The sequence below is a fragment of the Bos javanicus genome, chromosome 6 (genome assembly GCF_032452875.1).
Source record: "Bos javanicus breed banteng chromosome 6, ARS-OSU_banteng_1.0, whole genome shotgun sequence".
NCBI classification, from domain to species: Eukaryota; Metazoa; Chordata; class Mammalia; order Artiodactyla; family Bovidae; genus Bos; species Bos javanicus.
In genome coordinates this window covers 95,589,620-95,611,422 of record NC_083873.1, presented here as the reverse complement: position 1 = coordinate 95,611,422, position 21,803 = coordinate 95,589,620, and the positions used below count along the sequence as shown (strand labels likewise).

General features: G+C 39.5%; 1 protein-coding gene across 3 annotated transcripts in view; it reads right to left on the bottom strand.

The window, feature by feature from the left end:
* The window catches only part of CFAP299 (cilia and flagella associated protein 299), a 733,601-nt gene that overhangs the window by 433,893 nt on the left and 277,905 nt on the right, over window positions 1–21,803 (bottom strand). For 2 of the 3 annotated variants that reach the window (XM_061420590.1, XM_061420588.1), the window contains exon 3: window positions 21,353–21,443. In XM_061420590.1, coding sequence (XP_061276574.1) covers window positions 21,353–21,443 — 91 coding nt within the window. The remainder of the gene's footprint in view (window positions 1–21,352; window positions 21,444–21,803) is intronic. The other variant, XM_061420589.1, reaches the window with a different exon arrangement.

The window sequence follows — 21,803 nt, the reverse complement described above, 5'->3', positions numbered from 1 at the left end:
ATGTATCACTCATGTTATGAAAATCATCCTATTTGTTAATTTTAACAAGTTTTTCCTTAAAATTTATGGATTTGAAGAAAGAACTATTACTATATGTTGAATAAGTTGTCAAATAGCCTCATGAATATACTTGGCCTCCATTGCCCATGTCCAAATACAAAACAATATGTAAACATTTTCTCAGTTATCAGTTCAGTTCAGTCGCTCAATCATGTCTGACTCTGTGACCCCATGGACTATGGCACGCCAGGCTTCCCTGTCCATCACCAACTCCCAGAGCTTGCTCAAACTCACGTCCATCAGTCAGTGATGTGATCCAACCATCTAATCCTCTGTTACGTTAATAATTTCATTAACATAAATTTTTATGTTAATAATTTCATTAAAAGTCTATGTTAATTTCATTAACATAAAAAAAATAAAAGCTCTTAGGTATATCATCACAATTGGCACATTCATTAATTTTACATTTTGTTACACATTTTGCATGATATATCTCAAAAAATTTGTAGCAATTTACCTTTGAATTGCTGTGTGACAAATTAAGTACACAGAATTGCCTTTGACTGTGTGGATCACAATAAACTGTGGAAAATTCTGAAACAGATGGGAATACCAGACCACCTGATCTGCCTCTTGAGAAATTTGTATGCAGGTCAGGAAGCAACAGTTAGAACTGAACATAGAACAACAGACTGGTTCCAAATAGGAAAAGGAGTACGTCAAGGCTGTATATTGTCACCCTGCTTATTTAACTTATATGCAGAGTACATCATGAGAAACGCTGGGCTGGAAGAAGCACAAGCTGGAATCAAGATTGCTGGGACAAATATCAATAACCTCAGATATGCAGATGACACCACCCTTATGGCAGAAAGTGAAGAGGAACTAAAAAGCCTCTTGATGAAAGTGAAAGTGGAGAGTGAAAAAGTTGGCTTAAAGTTCAACATTCAGAAAACAAAGATCATGGCATCTGGTTCCATCACTTCATGGGAAATAGATGGGGAAACAGTGGAAACAGTGTCAGAATTTATTTTTGGGGGCTCCAAAATCACTGCAGATGGTGACTGTAGTCATGAAATTAAAAGACGTTTATCCCTTGGAAGGAAAGTTATGACCAACCTAGATAGCATATTCAAAAGCAGAGACATTACTTTGCCAACAAAGGTCCGTCTAATCAAGGCTATGGTTTTTCCAGTGGTCATGTATGGATGTGAGAGTTGGATTGTGAAGAAGGCTGAGCGCCAAAGAATTGAAGCTTTTGAACTGTGGTGTTGGAGAAGACTCTTGAGAGTCCCTTGGACTGCAAGGAGATCCAACCAGTCCATTCTGAAGGAGATCAGCCCTGGGATTTCTTTGGAAGGAATGATGCTGAAGCTGAAACTCCAGTACTTTGGCCACCTCATGCAAAGAGTTGACTTATTGGAGAAGACTCTGATGCTGGGAGGGATTGGGGGCAGGAGGAGAAGGGGATGACAGAAGATGAGACGGCTGGATGGCATCACTGACTCGATGGATGTGAGTCTGAGTGAACTCCGGGAGTTGGTGATGGACAGGGAGGCCTGGCGTGCTGCGACTCATGGGGTCACAAAGAGTCGGACAAGACTGAGCGACTGAACTGAACTGAACCTGAACAGCTTTATTGAGGCTCCTGTGGTGGCTCATATGGTAAAGAATCTGCCTGCAATGCATGAGACCCAGGTTCGATCCCTGGGTTGGGAAGATATCCTGGAGAAGGAAATGGCTATTCATTCCAGTATTCTTGCCTGGAGAATTCCTTGGGCAGAGAGTCTGGAGGGCTACAGTACATGGGGTCACAAAGAGTTGGACAGAGTATGAATCCATAGATTCCAACTCAAATGCTTCTGAAAATCTCCTCTGGATGAAATTGGAAATAATCTATGCCCACAGAAGGATTCTGCGAAGTGATTACCCTCTCTGTATCAGAGATAAACTACTAATTTTAAGATTGTAGATTTATTTGCTGTGAGCCTATTGAACTCTAAGAAAAATGGAGGTTTTGTTGGATACTCCTGCAATATCCCCCAGATTCAAAGGCAGGATTGAATGTTCAAAACACAACAGTAGATCCATAGGCAACTCCAAGAACTCAGCATTTGGAGTTTAGACTGTCTCTTTTAGCTTCAGTGTCTGCTAGCCTGTGTATCTTCTTGAATATTGCTTCACACCTGAATACATTTTACTGACCCAACATGAATCAATCATCTGGGATAGACAGGAAAAAGCAGGACCCCTGTGGCCTCTGAGGGCCCTCTTCTGGATCTGGGCTCCTTTCCCAGAGGAAAAAGAATTGTTGTAAGCTGCCACCCAAAGTTTGTCCTTTATGTTTGACCTCTTGGCTGCATTTTTTGTTTATTTCCCTATAAAAATTTTACTAGCATAATAATTTAATTTTTTTCTAAAAATATCACAATTTTGTTTTGCTTACATTTATAACTATGAAATATTTTAAGCATAAAAAATTGCAAAGAGATAAACATAAATAGCATTTATCAATATAACTACCATAACTAATATCCTTTAGCCAACATCCAGTTAAGCTTAAATCTTTACATTCACTCTTACTGGTATCATAAATTTTAAAGAAATAAAGCATTACATAAAAGCCTGCTCTCTAATTCTATTATTTTCCCCCTCTTTCCAACCTTCTCTTACCTTGCACAATTTCCAAAATTTGTGTACATTGTCGCCATGCAGTTTTTATAAAATTAGAACATGGATGTATCCATTAAAAAATCAGTTCTTTTGTATGTTTTTAAGATTTATATAAATGTTTGTAATAATGGTGTTTCTTGATAATTTACTGTTGTCCAAATAGAGTTCCAAGCACTTTGCTTATGTTCAGTTCAGTTCAGTCACTCAGTCGTGTCCGACTCTTTGTGACCCCATGAACCACAGCACACCAGGCCTCCCTGTCCATCACCAACTCTCGGAGTTCACTCAAACTCACGTCCATCGAGTTGGTGATGCCATCCAGCCATCTCATCCTCTGTCACCCCCTTCTCCTCTTGCCCCCAATCCCTGCCAACATCAGTCTTTTCCAATGAGTCAACTCTTCGCATGAGGTGGCCAAAGTACTGGAGTTTCAGCTTTAGCATCAGTCCTTCCAAAGAACACCCAGGACTGATCGCCTTTAGAAAGGACTGGTTGGATCTCCTTGCAGTCCAAGGGACTCTCAAGAGTCTTCTCCAACACCACAGTTCAAAAGCATCAGTTCTTCAGTGCTCAGCTTTCTTCACAGTCCAACTCTCATATCCATACATGACCACAGGAAAAACCATAGCCTTGACTAGACGGACCTTTGTTCGCAAAGTAATGTCTCTGCTTTTGAATATGCTATCTAGGTTGGTCATAACTTTCCTTCCAAGGAGTAGGCTTCTTTTAATTCATGGCTGCAGTCACCATCTGCAGTGATTAGTTCCTTTAATTCTCACACCTATTCTACTAACCTGATACTGTTATTAGTTCAATAGGCAGATAAGGAAACTAAGACAAAGAAAGGAATAGAGCTTGTTAGTGACTAAGGGAAGGTCATCTTGCACATGTCACTCTGGAACATACCTTTTTTCTTTTAACTTAACATGATGTTTTAAAGATGATTCCATGTTGATATACAGAATACACCTAGTTTTTCAGATTGATGCTGTACAGTATCCCATTCCATAAAGAGACCACAAGTTTATTATCAAGTTTAAGAACATTTAGGTTATTTTGCTATTCTAAGCAATGCTTTAATGCACCTGCGAGTAATGATCTTCATATATATTAGTATATATATACGATTGACAGTTTCTCTTAGATATATATCTACTAGTTTAAAGCTTGTACTCATCTTTATTTCTACCAGATATTGCCAAATTTCTCTCTGAAGTGCATGTAACAATGTACTCCCCTGCTGTCTCAGAACTTCATGGATTTTAGGTTGGTAGCTAAGGGATTGTGGACTTGGAAATTCACATAATCTTCACATCAGGGCACTTGCTGTTAGAATATTGGTGCTCCCCCACACACCTTTTTTTTAAAAAACCATTTTTAACTCTATTTTCATTTGTGGAGAGAAGTGATGCAATCTTAGGATATTCAGACCTCTGTTACTGTCTAAACAATCCTACTGCATTTCACCATTAGACAAAGAACCAAGGTAACTTGTTTGCATAGAATATTGGGGCTATAATAGCTCCATTATATGACAAAGAGATTCATTTTCAAATTTTGGTGACTTTGTATCAACTTTACTCTTTTTCATATTCCACAAACAACCAAAAGCATCCAAAATACATTGTACTACATCTGAAAATGGGTAGTGTTTATTAAATAATAAACTGTATCTTCATTTTTTTATGATGACTTTTTTCTTATACTCACAAACCTGTCTTTTGTGAATACCCTCAAACATGATGCTGGTTGCCCATTCTTAAGTAGAGTCACTGGCTTGATTATGTCAATCCAAACAAAATAGTCCCTGTTCTATATGGGAATAGGTTCTAGCGCAAATAAGATTTAAATACGAAAGTTTATAATATGCACAACATTTCTGGACCTCAAAACCGTGTTTGGACTTCTGATTATTTGTAAGTGAAGAGCCTTCTGCAGTATAATACATGGAAAAAGGATATTAGACTGAGCAACTGAGAACACACAAAGATATAATTAAATTTTCATATAAAAATAGTTGATGAATTTAACTATTTAAAAAATATTTTTGTCTATATAGGATTACAGTATTGAAAAGGGGGCATTCTTTTCTTTCAAAAAAGGCTGAAACTAAAAACTTTTGCATCTTCAGAACATGTTGGTGGGGGGCCTCCTAGGTTCCTTTCATAGGCTGGTCACTCAGCTGCAGATGCTGCATGTGTTAATGGCTAATGGTTCACACCTGCATTCCCTTTGAAAAGGACTGCCCTTAGGTGATTTGAGCCACTTTCCCTCTCCCCCAACCCCTGTGACAGCTGAGGATTAATGGATGGAGATAGGAGAAGGGACAGAGATTATACATATAAGCACATTCCCCTTATCTCAGGCAGAACAGATCTCATACAATTCATGTTCCCGAGATCCCTGCCTGATCAGACCGAGGCAAGATTTCCAATGAAACCACATTTCTGCCTTCATTTTCCTCTATACAATCATGCCTCCCTCATTCCCTTAGTAGGTTTCACACGAGAGACCTTTCTCACTAAATCACATACCCCAAAATCTGCATCTCAGACTCTGCTTCTAGAGCAGAGGTCCTCAACCTTCAGGATCTAATGCCTGATGATCTGAGGTAAAGCTGATGTATAATGGGGCTGATATAACAATAAAAAAAAATAAAGTGCACAAAAAAATGTAATGTGCTTAAATCATCCTGAAACCATCCAACCCCCCACAACCCTGGTCCGTGGAATATTTATCCTTGGTGCCAAAAAGGTTGGGAACTGTTGTCTAGAGGACATGAGCTAACACAACACGTATTATTTCACTTCAGTTCAGTCACTCAGTCATGTCTCACGCTTTATGACCTCATGGACTGCAGCACGCCAGGCTTCCCTGTTCATCACCAACCCCTGGAGCCTACTCAAACTCATGTCCATCACAACGGTGATGCCATCCAACCATCTCATTCTCTATCATCCCCTTCTCCTCCTGCCTTCATTCTTTCCAAGCATCAGGGTATTTTCTAATTAGCCAGTTCTTTGCATCAGGTGGCCAAAGTACTGGAGCTTCAGCATCAGTCCTTCCAATGAACACCCAGGACTGATCTGCTTTAGGATGGACTGGTTGGATCTCCTTGCAGTCCAAGGGACTCTCATGAGTCTTCTCCAACACCACAGTTCAAAAGCATCAATTCTTCAGCACTTAGCTTTCTTTATAGTCCAACTCTTATATCCATACATGACTACTGGAAAAACCAAAGCTTTGACTAGATGAACCTTTGTTGGCAAAGTAATGTCTCTGCTTTTGAATATGCTGTCCAGGTTGGTGACAGGTTTTCTTCCAAGGAGCAAGCATCTTTTAAATTCATGCCTTCAATCACCATCTGAAGTGATTTGGGAGTCAAAAAAAAAAAAAAAAAATCAGATCAGATCAGTCGCTCAGTCGTGTCCGACTCTTTGCGACCCCATGAATCGCAGCACGCCAGGCCTCCCTGTCCATCACCAACTCCCGGAGTTCACCTAGACTCATGTCCATCAAGTCAGTGATGCCATCCAGCCATCTCATCCTCTGTCGTCTCCTTCTCCTCTTGCCCCCAATCCCTCCCAGCATCAGAGTCTTCTCCAATGAGTCAACTCTTCACATGAGGTGGCCAAAGTACTGGAGTTTCAGCTTTAGCATCATTCCTTCCAAAGAAATCCCAGGGCTGATCTCCTTCAGAATGGACTGGTTGGATCTCCTTGCAGTCCAAGGGACTCTCAAGAGTCTTCTCCAACACCACAGTTCAAAAGCATCAATTCTTCAGTGCTCAGCTTTCTTTATAGTCCAACTCTTATATCCATACATGACTACTGGAAAAACCAAAGCTTTGACTAGATGAACCTTTGTTGGCAAAGTAATGTCTCTGCTTTTGAATATGCTGTCCAGGTTGGTGACAGGTTTTCTTCCAAGGAGCAAGCATCTTTTAAATTCATGCCTTCAATCACCATCTGAAGTGATTTGGGAGTCAAAAAAAAAAAAAAAAAAAATCAGATCAGATCAGTCGCTCAGTCGTGTCCGACTCTTTGCGACCCCATGAATCGCAGCACGCCAGGCCTCCCTGTCCATCACCAACTCCCGGAGTTCACCTAGACTCATGTCCATCAAGTCAGTGATGCCATCCAGCCATCTCATCCTCTGTCGTCTCCTTCTCCTCTTGCCCCCAATCCCTCCCAGCATCAGAGTCTTCTCCAATGAGTCAACTCTTCACATGAGGTGGCCAAAGTACTGGAGTTTCAGCTTTAGCATCATTCCTTCCAAAGAAATCCCAGGGCTGATCTCCTTCAGAATGGACTGGTTGGATCTCCTTGCAGTCCAAGGGACTCTCAAGAGTCTTCTCCAACACCACAGTTCAAAAGCATCAATTCTTCAGTGCTCAGCTTTCTTCACGGTCCAACTCTCACATCCATACATGACCACTGGAAAAACCATACTCTGCATATAAGTTAAATAAACAGGGTGACAATATACAGCCTTGATGTACTCCTTTTCCTATTTAGAACCAGTCTGTTGTTCCATGTCCTGTTCTAACTGTTGCTTCCTGACCTGCATACAAATTTCTCAAGAGGCAGATCAGGTGGTCTGGTATTCCCATTTCTTTCAGAATTTTCCACAGTTTATTGTGATCCATACAGTCAAAGGCTTTGGCATAGTCAATAAAGCAGAAACAGATGTTTTTCTGGAACTCTCTTGCTTTTTCCATGATCCAGTGGATGTTGGCAATTTGATCTCTGGTTCCTCTGCCTTTTCTAAAACCAGCTTGAACATCAGGAAGTTCACGGTTCACATATTGCTGAAGCCTGGCTTGGAGAATTTTAAGCATTACTTTACTAGTGTGTGAGATGAGTGCAATTGTGCGGTAGTTTGAGCATCCTTTGGCATTGCCTTTCTTTGGGATTGGAATGAGAACTGACCTTTTCCAGTCCTGTGGCCACTGCTGAGTTTTCCAAATTTGCTGGCATATTGAGTACAGCACTTTCACAGCATCATCTTTCAGGATTTGGAATAGCTCAACTGGAATTCCACCACCTCCACTAGCTTTGTTCATAGTGATGCTTTCTAAGGCCCACTTGACCTGTTTCCAGTGTTTCTCCATCTATTTGTCATGAAATGATGGGACCCTTGAAGTGATGGGATTAAGATGCCACGATCTTAGTTTTCTGAATGCTGAGTTTTAAGCCAACTTTTTCACTCTCCTCTTTCACTTTCATCAAGAGGCTCTTTAGTTCTTCTTCGCTTTCTGCCATAAGGGTGGTGTCATCTGTGTATCTGAGGTTACTGATATTTCACCTGGCAATCTTGATTCCAGCTTGCGCTTCTTCCAGCCTGGGATTTCGCATGATGTACTCTGCATATAAGTTAAAAAAGCAAGGTGACAACATATAGTCTTGACTTACTCCTTTCTTGATTTGGAACCAGTCTGTTGTTCCATGTCTAGTTCTAACTGTTGCTTCTTGACCTGCATACAGATTTCTCAGGAGACAGGTCAGGTGGTCTGGTATTCCCATCTCTTTAATAATTTTCCAGTTTGTTGTGATCCACCTGGCTTCCCAGATGGCAGTAATGATAAAGAACTTGCCTGTCAATGTATGAGACACAAGAGACATGGGTTCAATCCCCGCGTCAGGAAGATTGCCCTGGAATAGGAAATGGCAATCTGCTCCCAGTATCTTGCCTGAAATATTCCATGGACAGAGCAGCCTGACGGGCTATAATCCATGGGATCACAGATTCAGACATGAGTATTGATGGCACACACACACACACACACACACACACACAACATGTACTAAAGATTAGAACACAGTATAATTTTATTCTAGAAGTATCTCAGTTATATGAAAATTATGATCCCCATAGGGTGGGTGGGTAAACTCAGATTGTAAAGTTGAAGAACTTAGTGTATAATAAGTAGGAAATCCCAGAATCAAACTCAGATGAATATGGCTCCATAATCTCTACTCTTTAGAATTTCTCACTGCCTCTGTATCATACTTTTATCCAGGAAATAAAAAATTAAAGATCTATTTGACTATACATTTTTTATTGACATAGAAGTTGATGTGCATTCTGTTTTCCAAACATTGATGTAATTTGTTTAAAATGAAGGTAAAACTGTATGAGTCATATAATTTCCATAGGGTTTATTGGTGGACAAGCATGGATTCAATTAAAAAGGAAATAAACATCTGTATAATACCTTCATTTTCCTGAAAGGGAACATTTTATAGAAGTTGGAAAACAGCAAGGAGGGAAAAGATCATGTCAGCACAATGTTACTGGTCATATACAACGCAATCTTATGTTTCATAGAGATTTCAACACAGGAAATGGGTATATTAGGAACTGCCTAATTCATAGGTTTTCCTGAGCCACATACAGTAGTTTCTTTGAATGACTCTGAAGGAAAATCTGTAAGTAGTGCCTTTATACCAGCTTCAATAATGCATATTTCAAAGCCCAAACGGGTCAGCCATGTAACTGTTTACACAGTCAACATTCAGTGGGAAAATAAGTGTCAACAGGTTCCACTTCCCCAACCCAGAACAGCGTGTGACCCTCCATTTCAATCCTCATCAGTCTCTGATTAGGAAAGGACTATTTTAGTGGAATCAATAAATGCTGGAGTCTTTGTTTACTACCATCTCAAAAAATAACGACTCCTGTCACCCACCCCTACCCTGCCAGGTCACTACTTAAAAGAGTTACGTAATCCTATTACGTTAGAAAGCCTGCAGGGACAGCCTGTCCTTTGTGTCTTTGGAAAATAGCAAATATTATGCAAGTAGCAAAGTTTTCACACAGCAGAAAACTAATGAAATGGACTGTGGTTTCCTATAACATTAAAACATCTATAATATAAAGGCTTTTAGAAAATATTCTGACTGCTATAATATCTTGCCAATGACTGACAATCTTTAGATTTCTAATAAAATCTGCAAGTATCTATGGTCTCAAGGAACCCTCTCTACAATATTTTCTAAAGAAAGATTCAAAACTATTCAATACTTACCTCAGAAACTTAACAAAAGTATTTCATACTTTCTACAATTTCTATTTTATTTACAATTTTAGCTCTAGCAATGTTATAATTTACCAGAAAAATCACATTATTTACTAAATTATTATCATATATCCTGCAGTGTAGACTTCCCTGGTGGCTCAGACGGTAAAGCGTCTGCCTACAGTGCAGAAGACCCGGGTTCAATCCCTGGATCGGGAAGATCTCCTGGAGAAGGAAATGGCAACCCACTCCAGTATTCTTGCCTGGAAAATCCCACGGACAGAGGCTCTACAGTCCATGGGGTCGCAAAGAGTTGGACACGACTGAGTGACTTCACTTCACTTTATCATGCAGTGTGCCAAAGGTCTATATTTTCTTTTCAGTGCTCAATCAGTATTAAGATGCATGCTAAGTCACTCCAGTTGCATCCGACTCTGTGCTACCCTAAGGACTGAAGCCCACCAGGCTCCTCTGTCCATGGGATTCTCCAGGCAACAATACTGGAGTTTTGGATTGCCATTTTCTTCTCCAGGGGATCTTCCCAACCCAGGTATCGAACCTGAGTCCCTTACATCTCCTGCATTGGCAGGAGGGGTGTTTACCACTAGTGCCACCCGGGAGGCCCCGATATTAAGATGAGGGTACTCTTAATAGTCCTTTGGCAAATGTTAATACTAGGTAAGTGGTAAATTGGGAACTTTAGACCTCTAAAGCCAGGATCACACTCCTCTTCCCATTAATAAAATTATCATCAGCTGCTTATATATGCCATCGCGTTCTCCAAAGAGAAATGCATGGATAGTATTCAAAACTCCCTCTCACCATTTCCTTATCAAAACAAAGTTATCTCCTGAATTACTCCAATCCATCTTTTTCTCACTATCCATTTTGTCGTGTCTTTATTCTAGTCTTTTATTATCTATCTGTAATGTTACAATGACCTCCCCGTCCTATCCCTACAGACATGTCTTACATAGTGCCCCTGCTGTACCCTTAAGTACACATCTGATCACACAGACCATTTGCGACTCAAGTCTTTCAGGGATACCCATCACCTCCAGGACATTATCCACATTACTGAGCACAGCACAGTGGAGTCCTCAGACCTCTCTGGCTTTCTTGCCATCTCCCCCACATTTATCTGAGACAAATACACAAGGTAGAGTTGACCAGGTTTGGTCACCAACTGGATGTGATACCTGGGGAATGGAAGAGGAACAGAAATTTGGTTTAGTAGCAGATTAAATGAAGTATTGTGAGGTATAGCAAAATGTGGAGATAAACACTGGAATACAGTCCAAGAATTCTTCTTCTCCAGATCTCTACTTAACACCTAAACAATGTCTTTCATCAAAGATGTATGTCCAAAATCAGAGCCATGATCTCTGTACCCCATTCACAATCTTAGAGTGTCCCATGTCCCAAAGAGTAGTAGCACCTTCTATCCAATATCCATGGATATTGGATATGGATATCTGTGAAGGCCAATATCCATGGCCACTCCCTTTGTCTCAGTCCCCTCCTTAGCAATATCCAGTTACCAATTTCTGCCCAGTTTACCTTCTAAATAACTCTCAAATCTTCATCTTCCCTGTCATCTTCCTGGTCCAGGCTACCATCTCATCTTCTCTTATTAGCTCTTGAAATGCATTTATCGTATTGCAAAAATTAAAGCAACTGCTTTATGCTTTCTATCATTTATTCTCTACATTGAAAGCACACTGATCTTTTTTTGTCTGAAAATCTGATCATATCATTTCTCAACCCACTTAAACACAATCAAAACTTTTGTGTTTTTATTCATATCAATAGCACTTATCACACTTGCAATTTTGCTTCATCTGTATGTTTACTGGATTGTACACTTTATTTTCCAAGCAGCTCTAAACTCCTTACGGCACTTGCCATCCACTGCCTCCCCCAGAAGCTGATATAAGGCCTTCTACAGAACCAGTTGTCACCATTTAATAAATAATTGAATAAATTAATAAGTAGAAGGAAGCAAACAGAGGTAAGCCTCTTTTTATGGTAGCAAGAAGCATAGAGTAGTGAGTTCATGGGTCTGGGTGATTCACCAAGGGGAAATGTATACAGTGAAAAAGATGGAGCTCAAACGGAGATATACAGTAGTCAGTCCAAGAAAGAGACTGAGATCAAAAATCAGAAGACAGTTGGGAAACTACACAATAATCATGTCATAGACATCAAGATAGGAGAGAAAAAAGACTTATCAACTACATAAATACCTCAAGGCAATTTAGGAAGAAATTATCATCTCAGCATAATCCATTTTACCTCTTCACTCTGTTGTTTATCTAGTCTTTTCTTTACTGTGGTTGTTGTTTAGTTGCTAACTCATGTTCGACTCTTTGCAACTCATGGATTGTAGCTCGCCAGGCTCCTCTGTCCATGGGATTTCCCAGGCAAGAATACTGGAGTGTGTTGCCCTTTCCTTCTCCAGGGGATCTTCCCAACCCAGGGACTGAATCCACGTCTCCTACATTGCAAGTAGATTCTTTACTGCTGAGCCACTAGGGAAGCCCAGTCTTTTCTTTGTAAAATCATCACATCTTGACCTCAAGTATTTTTTTCTTAGTCTCTATCATGGACATGAAATGCTCTCAAGATGTTACATCTTCACTCAAGCATCCTCTGTAAAAATTCAGCCATTTGATTATGATATTTCTGTAAATTGCAAAAAATAAAGTGAAATACCTTTAATATCATCCTCATTGAAATATTTAATATTTCCACAGATTTTTCTGAGAAAATGCATTTTGCTCTATCTCATATGTTCACTAATCAATCCTAAAGGAAATCAATCCTGAATATTCATTAGAAGGACTAATGCTGAAACTCCGATATTTTGGCCACCTGATGTGAAGAGCCAGCTCATTGGAAAAGACCCTGTTGCTGGGAAAGATTGAGTGCAGGAGGAGAAGGGGACTACAGAGTATGAGATGGTTGGATGGCATCATCGGCTCAATGGGCATGAGTTTGAGCAAGCTCCGGGAGATGGTTAAGGACAGGGAAGCCTGGCATGCTACAGTTCATGGAGTCGCAAAGGGTGAGACACAGCTGAGCAACTGAACAACAACAACATATGTTTACACAATGTGTTCAGCTTTCTGAGAACTTTTTATGTCCACCAGCATCACTATGATTTGCTTCTGATCTGAGTTTCGGGCCATCTAGAACCAGACCTGTTTAATGTGCTTTTCTAAGCACTTGTTATACTCTTAATAAATGCCTCATTGTGGGGACAGTGTTAAACACTTCATAGATGGAGCAATCAGAAAATTACACCTTCTCAGGAAACAATAAATCTGCTTACAAATGAGAAGAAAATGGTTAGCTATTTTAGTCTTCAAAGAAGTTTTAAACCTGAAATTTATGAGGTATGAGGTAGAAATGTTTTCTTATATGAATAGCTTGCATTTAAAATATAATTAAATACTCTGTTACTAGGAAAAAATACTCATGATACCTGTCACTTGAAGTACTACAAAATTATTTCAAACATTTTCTATACATGAATTACACATAAGGCTCAATGCTTTGTCTAGACAACATGCTGCATCATAGTAATTTAAAATGGAGTATTTTGGAAAAGATGTAAAATAATGTGTGCTTATGCATACATACCTATATATATACTTATACATGGTGTTTGTATATGTTTATATACTAAAGCTGAAACTCCAGTACTTTGGCCACCTCATGCGAAGAGTTGACTCATTGGAAAAGACTCTGATGCTGGGAGGGATTGGGGGCAGGAGGAGAAGGGGACAACAGAGGATGAGATGGCTGGATGGCATCACTGACTCGATGGACATGAGTCTGAGTGTACTCTGGGAGTTGGTGATGGACAGGGAGGCCTGGTGTGCTGCGATTCATGGGGTCGTAAAGAGTCAGACACAACTGAGTGACTGAACTGAACTGAACTGATATAGATATATACATATTCAGATACTATACATACCTAGTATTTTGCAAGCATTATATATAACATTTATATACAACATTCATAGGTAACTATGAAATAATACTAATTCTTGAATTCAACTGAGTTACCTCTGGCTTATCACATTTCATTTGGAGAAGGCAATGGCACCCCACTCCAGTACTCTTGCCTGGAAAATCCCATGGACACAGGAGCCTGGTAGACTGGAGTCCATGGGGTCACGAAGAGTTAGGACAGGACTGAGCGACTTGACTTTCACTTTTCACTTTCATGCATTGGAGAAGGAAATGGCAACTCACTCCAGTGTTCTTGCCTGGAGAATCCCAGGGATGGGGGAGCCTGGTGGGCTGCCGTCTATGGGGTCGCACAGAGTAGGACACGACTCTGTCTATCACATTTCTTTTAAAAGGAACTTATAGAAATAATATCTATATCTAAAACATCTGAACCACTGAAACCTTTAAAGGAAGTACATTTTCAAGAAATTTTAGTCTTTAAATAGCAGCTCTATAAACTTTTAATTTTCGTAAAACCCTACTCTCTCCCAGGGCATAGCCCAAGACTACATCCCCAGGCAGCAACTTTGTGGGGATTGTATAAATGTGTATAATAAGCAAATAACCTTATAACTTACACATTGAAAATATTAGGTGGGGGCTCCTGGGGATGAAGGACTGAGAGGAAACCTGCTTTTTCTAAATTCCAGGCTCTATAGCAGTGTCAACTCAAAGCATAAAAAAAAAAAAAAAACTAATAAATCACATTTGCAATTAGTTGACCAGAGGGAGAAAGAGGACACTCAGAAAAAGATCCAATTACACTAAATAGCATTTGAAACCTGGGATCACCAAACTTAAAAATATACTCAAAAGTTATGAGTGTGGGAAAGTAAATCCCATCTTCTTCTTATTTCCTAGCTACATTTAAAGAAAATTACCTGGGAAAATTGCTGCAAAATTAGAGCTTCAAACCTTATTAGTCCATACAGGTCAAGTATGCCAGTTCTAAAACTATATCATAACTTTTTTACTATTTACTTTCAATAAGATGAAACAAAAAGAGTAGCAAATGTGCCCCTGAAATGAAGTTCTCCATGTATTTTGTATCTGTGCATTATGCAGAGAAATCTCAATGCTCAGGAAATAGTCATTTCCCTTGGAGAGTTCAGACCTCATAAAATTCATATATAATTTCTGCTGACAGCAAATTAATATAGATTCAAATCTCATGAATATTGTATATTTTATAGGATTACTTTTTTAAAGCATATCCATTTAGTAAATGGCTTTTAAGTAAGCTTATGATCCTAATATTGATAATTAGATCTTTCTAAAACATACTGTATTCTGTTGTAAATAGTTTGCTCTAAAACAATTTGGAGTCTTCATTAAGACAAGACTAGATACAGAAAAGTAAGCTGTAAATGCTGCCCTTGATACAATGACATGCATTCTGCTGATTATAATAGTATCACAAATTCAAAGGTCCAAATAAGTGACCATATGTTATTTTCAGAGTCAGCAACGAGTCTAAAAAAGATGCTAGTTTCCAAATCAATGACAGCCTACCAAACATTAAATGACTTAAAAAAGTTAAATTTAGGATGTTTTTCTAAAGGGGGGGGCGGGGGGGGGGAACCTATACTGATGTAATTAAAGGTCATTTAGCAGCAATGTCAAAAAATTAGATAAACTCCCAGAAGAGTTATCTCATTTTCCCAAATCCAAATTCACGAGTCTACCTAGTACATAGACCTATAGATTCCTTTTTCCTCCTGTGAGTGGCCTTTTCCCCTCTCAAAGGCAAGCCCTTTCCTTGTGTTCTGAATCCCATTCCTCCAGCAAAGATCCCCTCTGTCCTCTACAGCATCAACACTCCTCTCTCTATGGGTCATTCCCATTGACATAAACTTGGTTAATACACACTTTGGCCACCTGATGTGAAGAGCCGGCTCATTGGTAAAGACCCGATGCTGGGAAATATTGAAGGCAAAAGGACAAGGGGACAACAGAGGATGAGATGGTTGGATGGCATCACCGACTCAATGGACATGAGTTTGAGCAATCTCTGGCAGATGATGAAGGACGAGGAAGCCTGGCGTGCTGCAATCCATGGGGCCGCAAAGAGTCAGGTACAACTTAGTGACTGAACAACAACAATGATCCATCTTAAAGCATAATAAAATAAATTTCCTGGACTCTTGACCCTGTACCAGTTATCAATCAATATCTAAGTGATACTTCACTGCAGAAATCCTCAAAAACAGTTGATCTTTCTTATCTTCACCTATACAACTTTTTCTTTACTTACTCCAAGGAGACACTTAACCACAGTCTTCCACTGAACCTGCCCTTGCCAGTATAATCCATGATATTTACCTACCCCAAAACAACAGCAAATATTTTATCTGTTGAATTGATGGGGTTTTCATGGATTGAATTCTGTCCCCCTCGAAATATATGTTAAGATCTTAACCTCTAGTACCTGTGAGGACAACCTTATTTGGAAATAGGTTTTTTGTAGGCATAATGGAATTAATATTAAGTCATATTCAGGGTAGGGAGTTGCTAATCCCATATGACTGGTGCCTCTATGAGAACAGAAAACCCAAACACAGGTACACAAGGAGAAATGTCTTGTGATGACAGTAGCAGAGATCAAGTGATGTCTCTACAAACCAACCAAAGTATACCAATGTGCCGGGAGCCAGCGTGAGGAACTCCGCCCATGGCAAAGGTCATGAGGAAGGAGGCTTGGCATACGCAAAGGCGGGATCGAGCCTCAGGAGTCCCCCTGGAAATTCTCGAGCATCTACCCCCAAAACCAGAGTCTGCCTACTTTCTGCTTTGTGCTCTCACCTACACCTCTGACTTTACGGGGGGCTGTCCCCCACTACCTCTCTCTGAAAAAAGAGTTAACTTACAGCTCCAGGTAATAAAGTTCCTAGGGGTGATAGTGTTTCAACCTACAAACTCCTTTGGAAATCCTCTAGCCTGCCTGAATAGGTTTTTGCGGCCACATGTGATTGTTCAGAGCCTCCCGGCCACATGTGATTGTTCAGAGCCTCCCAACTGTGAGAGGCAGGAGATGTTCTAAACTGTCTAAACACAGATTCCTTTGAGTAGTTAAAAGATTGATTAGAAATTGTATTGGTGAAGGGTTTTTCATTTGTTGGGCCAATGTTTGCTGCTAAGTCTCCATATCCCTTACCTGCTGTGTCCCTGGCAGTGTATTTATTAATATAATTGGTGTAAGTAGTAGCTTTAATGTTTGTAACCTTGGACCCTTGAGTTAATTATTTTTCTTGTTGTAGCCCACCACACCTTTACCCTATAGGAATGCAACTTTATCTAATGCTTTTGGAGGGTGGTGCCTGACTAATCACCTTTAGAGAAAAATAAGTTTTCTGAAGAAAGGGTCTTAAAATGTTAACAGGCCTCCGGGCCAGAAGATGATGCAAATCACCTAAACTTTTGCATGTGATAAGTTTGCAGGAAGAAAGCCTGGCTTACTGTATGACTCTACCCTTTCCCCCATTATCCTCTATGCATAACTTAAGGTATAAAAACTACTTTGGAAAATAAAGTGTGGGCCTTGTTCACTGAAGCTTGGTCTCCCCATGTAGTTCTTTCTCTCACCTTCTGGCTGAATTATTCAGCCTCTTTCCTCCACTGAATTTCCTCACTGAGCTATCCTTATTTACCCACTCTTTATGTCTTTAATTAACATTTAAATAAGCTGTTGTTTCCTGATCCCGGATGCCGTCTTCCCTTCGAATTCCCTGGATCCACCGGGGCTGGACCCCGGCACCAATGATTGTCAGCAACACCAGAAAATGAGAAAGGAATGGAACAGATTCTTCCCTAGACCCTTCAGAATGTTTCTGCTGAACTGTGAGAGAACAAATTTCTGTTGTTTTAAGCTGCTTGGGTTATGGTAATTTCCTATGGCAGCCCTGGGAAATTGATATATCCCCTTATGTAGCCTCTCAGCAGCAATTGCCATGGCGAGCATTCTTTCCTTGGAGTTTTTTTAAATTTTTCTGTTCACAGCATGACTCTCACCTGATTTTTCTCCTATGTGCTATTTCTCAGCTTCCTTAGCTACTTCTTCAACACATTTCAGATCTCTATATGTTGGAGTGTCTTAAAAATCTGTCATAGAACCTCACTCTTTTTACCTATACTCTCTTCCTGGTTAACTTTTGCAAGTTCATGATTTTACATACCATTTAGATGTTGTAAATAATCGGCCTGCAATCGTGGAGACCTGGGTTGGATCCCTGCGTTGGGAAGATCCCCTGGAGAAGGAAATGGCAACCCACTCCAGTATTCTAGCCTGGGAAATCTCATGAACAGAGGAGACTGGCAGGTCACAGTCAATGGGGTCTCAAAGAGTCAGACACGACTGAGTGACTAATATTTGATGTTGATAACCTTCAGGTTTACATGCAAGCCAAGACTTCTCACAATTTCCAAACCAATATATGTAAATGACCAATCCAATTCTCCATTTGGGCATCTAATAGGCATCACAAAATTAATGTAGCCAAAATATAACTATTTCATTATTGATTCCTGAAATAAGTTCCCCAGCCACACAAAATGCCACCATCATCCCCACCTGTTCAAATGATACACCTAGAAGGCATCCTAATTTCCTCTTTCTTTAAGATTTTACATCCAATCCATCACTGAGTCTTGTCTGCTTTGCCTCTAAAACATGGACACGATTCAGTTGAGATGAACTTCCATCTATCTCAACTACAACCATGCTGTTTTAAGAGCTTCTTCTTTTGCTGATTGACTAGAAGAGCTCCCTAACTTATCTGCTTGCTTCTGCTTGACTTCTTCCCCATATTATCCTACTGTACACAGCAGTGGTGAAGTCAATCTAAAGTGTAAGCCAGATCATGTCACTTCTCTACTTAACATCATCCATCCATTGACTTCTTATCACAGTAATAAAAGAATAAATATAAACATTAAAAAAGAATAAAATAAAAATTCTTTATAACCTGTATGGTCCAGCTTCTGACCTTCTCTCTGACCTCATCTGTCTTTATAATCTCCTTCAATAACTGCCTTCCAGTCATTTCAGTTTTCTTATCATCTCTTGATTATGCCATGATTGCTGTTATCTCGGGAGATTTTAATACACGTTCCTTCTTAATGGGATATATTGCACCCTCTCAAATATTTATCTCTTTGGGATATCTTACTCTTCACATTCCATGACTATCTTCCTCATTTCATTCCAGTCTCAACAGATGTAACCTCCTTAAAGTGATTTTCCTATACACAGTAGCTAAAGCATCCAACCACTGTCTGTTCAATCTCTATATCTGATATTCTAATTCTGTGCTCTTCATAGCACCCATCCAACGTTGAAATTAACTGTTCCATTTTTGTTTTCCTCACCTAGAAGGTAATGGCACCCCACTCCAGTACTCTTGCTTGGAAAATCCCATGGACGGAGGAGCCTGGTAGGCTGCAATCCATGGGGTCGCTAAGAGTCGGACACGACTGACCGACTTCACTTTTCACTTTTCACTTTCTTGCATTGGAGAAGGAAATGGCAGCCCACTCCAGTGTTCTTGCCTGGAGAATCCCAGGGATGGGGGAGCCTGGTGGGCTGCCATCTATGGGGTCTCGCAGAGTTGGACACAACTGAAGTGACTTAGCATAGCATAGCATTCTCTATCTCGCGCTCTAAAATACAAATGCTTTAAGGTTACAGATTCGTCAGTGTCGCAGTGTCCCAGAGACTAAAACAGTTCCAGGCTTGAGCAGGTGCATAAGAAGCATGAGATTGGAAAATAGATCAGAGGCGGCCAAGAAAATGATAACAGGTGTTATCATTTAAGAGGCTGTTATAGTAATATATTTAAGATGTGATGGGGGTTTGAATCTAGATAAATGCTATTTGAGATGGTGAAAAGTGATGTAATTTGACATATTTAGAAGAATTTAGTAGCTCATTCCAGAGAAGGCAAAGGCACCCTACTCCAGTACTCTTGTCTGGAAAATCCCATGGACGGAGAGGCCTAGTGGGCTGTAGTCCATGGGGTTGCGAACAGTCCGACACGACTGAGTGACTTTACTTTCACTTTTCACTTTCATGCATTGGAGAAGGAAATGGCAACCCACTCCAGTGTTCTTGCCTGGAGAATCTCAGGGACGGGGGAGTCTGGTGGGCTGCCATCTATGGGGTCGCACAGAGTCGGACACGACTGAGGCGACTTAGCAGCAGCAGCAGTAGCTCAAGTCAACATGCATGAGAAAGAATTAAGAGTTTATTATAACTTACATACTTCTGATTGAGTAAATAAGTGAATGATGCTGTTATTCATTGTTAAAGGAAATACCAATGGGATAGAAAGGTTAAAAAGGCATTTTTGAGAGGCATTAGACCATTTCAGAACAAACCATGGGCCTCGGGTCTCTAAAGCTGTTTGTGTTTTTTGGTGGTACTGCCTAACCACGGCCCATTTTTCAACCCTGAGAAACCTGACTTCTATCCTTACTATGGATGGAATTTGTTCTTGTCAAGTATTTTTTTAAAGTAAATATTCCCAAACACAACAGATCCTTTTCCAGACCTATCCTGCTTGATCACTGATGATCATTTGCTTTTTCTTGAAGGTCCTTACCATGGATTACTATTACACCACATTTTCTTCCTCCTTTCTAGCTGCTCTTTCCAAAAAGGGTCAGATAAATTCCAACTTTTCTGTTGTGATTTACAAAATCCCCCAAGTCTAGTGTCCACCCATGTTTCCAACCTCACCTCTTTTAAATTTCACTCTGCCCACTTCCACCAAGAAACTTTCACTGATTTCAAGTCCAGGATCATTCTATACAATTACCTAACCAAAGAGTGATATTTTTTCTTTCTGAGGTACACTGAGGATTTTATCTGCATGTGACATCTTCCAGTGACATGATAAAAAAATACAACTTTTTTAATTAAGAAAACTTTGGTAAAAATAGACACTCTTATAACATATTTTCCTGTTGCTCTAAAATTTGCATCCTGCTACTTCTGATTCTTTTCCTGTAAGTCACTCATTACAGTTTCAGCATGAATATTTGTCTATTTTTACATACAGAAGACTGTTATCACCAGTATTATATTAGTAAAACATGAAAGTAAATATTCCAAATAATATTAGCAATTTTAAATATCTGATTTAGCACAAGTTTTAATAAAGCAAAAGCATATCCTCCTTGGATGACTCAAAATCATCTCTCTCCATTATGTGGTTTCTAACACACCTCCCAACATAGGACTATAGGGAAGACTCTATCTTCTAGAGACAGCATAAAATCAGGTATGCAGTGGGAAAACCTTCAAGATGAGTGTTAAGAGATGAGGCTAAAAAGAAGCAGGAAGTTTCAGCATAGCAGTAGCACAAAGGTGGAGATGACAACCAGTCTGCCACATATAGGCATTTTCTCCACAACAAATATGCAGAATGATACTAATATTTTTCACCATGTAGCTACTTCTACAGATATAAACTGACATAATTTTTCCACATATATTCCAATAATAAAGAGCTCTGTTATATCCCTAATGAACTACCTTTCAGAGACAGTATTTAAAATTATATTATTAACTAACTAGATATTACATACTAATGTGCCTTTAAGGTATACGTTTTTAATCTCTGAATGAAATGTACTCACGCTCACTTTTCCACTGCGATTGTCTTCTTCTCTCACTGCCAAAGCCTTCAGAAAATTATCATGTAGGTCTTTACCAGCACTTGTTAGTGTCCTAAAAAAAAAAAAGCAGATCTCCAGTTATAATATATTAGCTAAACAAATATATTGAAAATAATCTGGGTACAAAAAAACAGCCTTCTTTATTTCAAGTGACAATTCCTTCAACATGAAAACTACAAATAAACAGTATACACAATTCACAATCATTATAATTATACATAATTATAATAAACTATCAGATTCTTAAATTTAATTTCATACAGTTATAGAGTCTTTATTTTAAAATAACTGGAATCAAGATTATAAATAATATCAATACTCATGCCAGATATAGTTAATTGCACTTACATGTCCATTTTATTCTTTTTATCATGTCATGGAATTCAAACTATGTACTCTCCTCACTATCCAT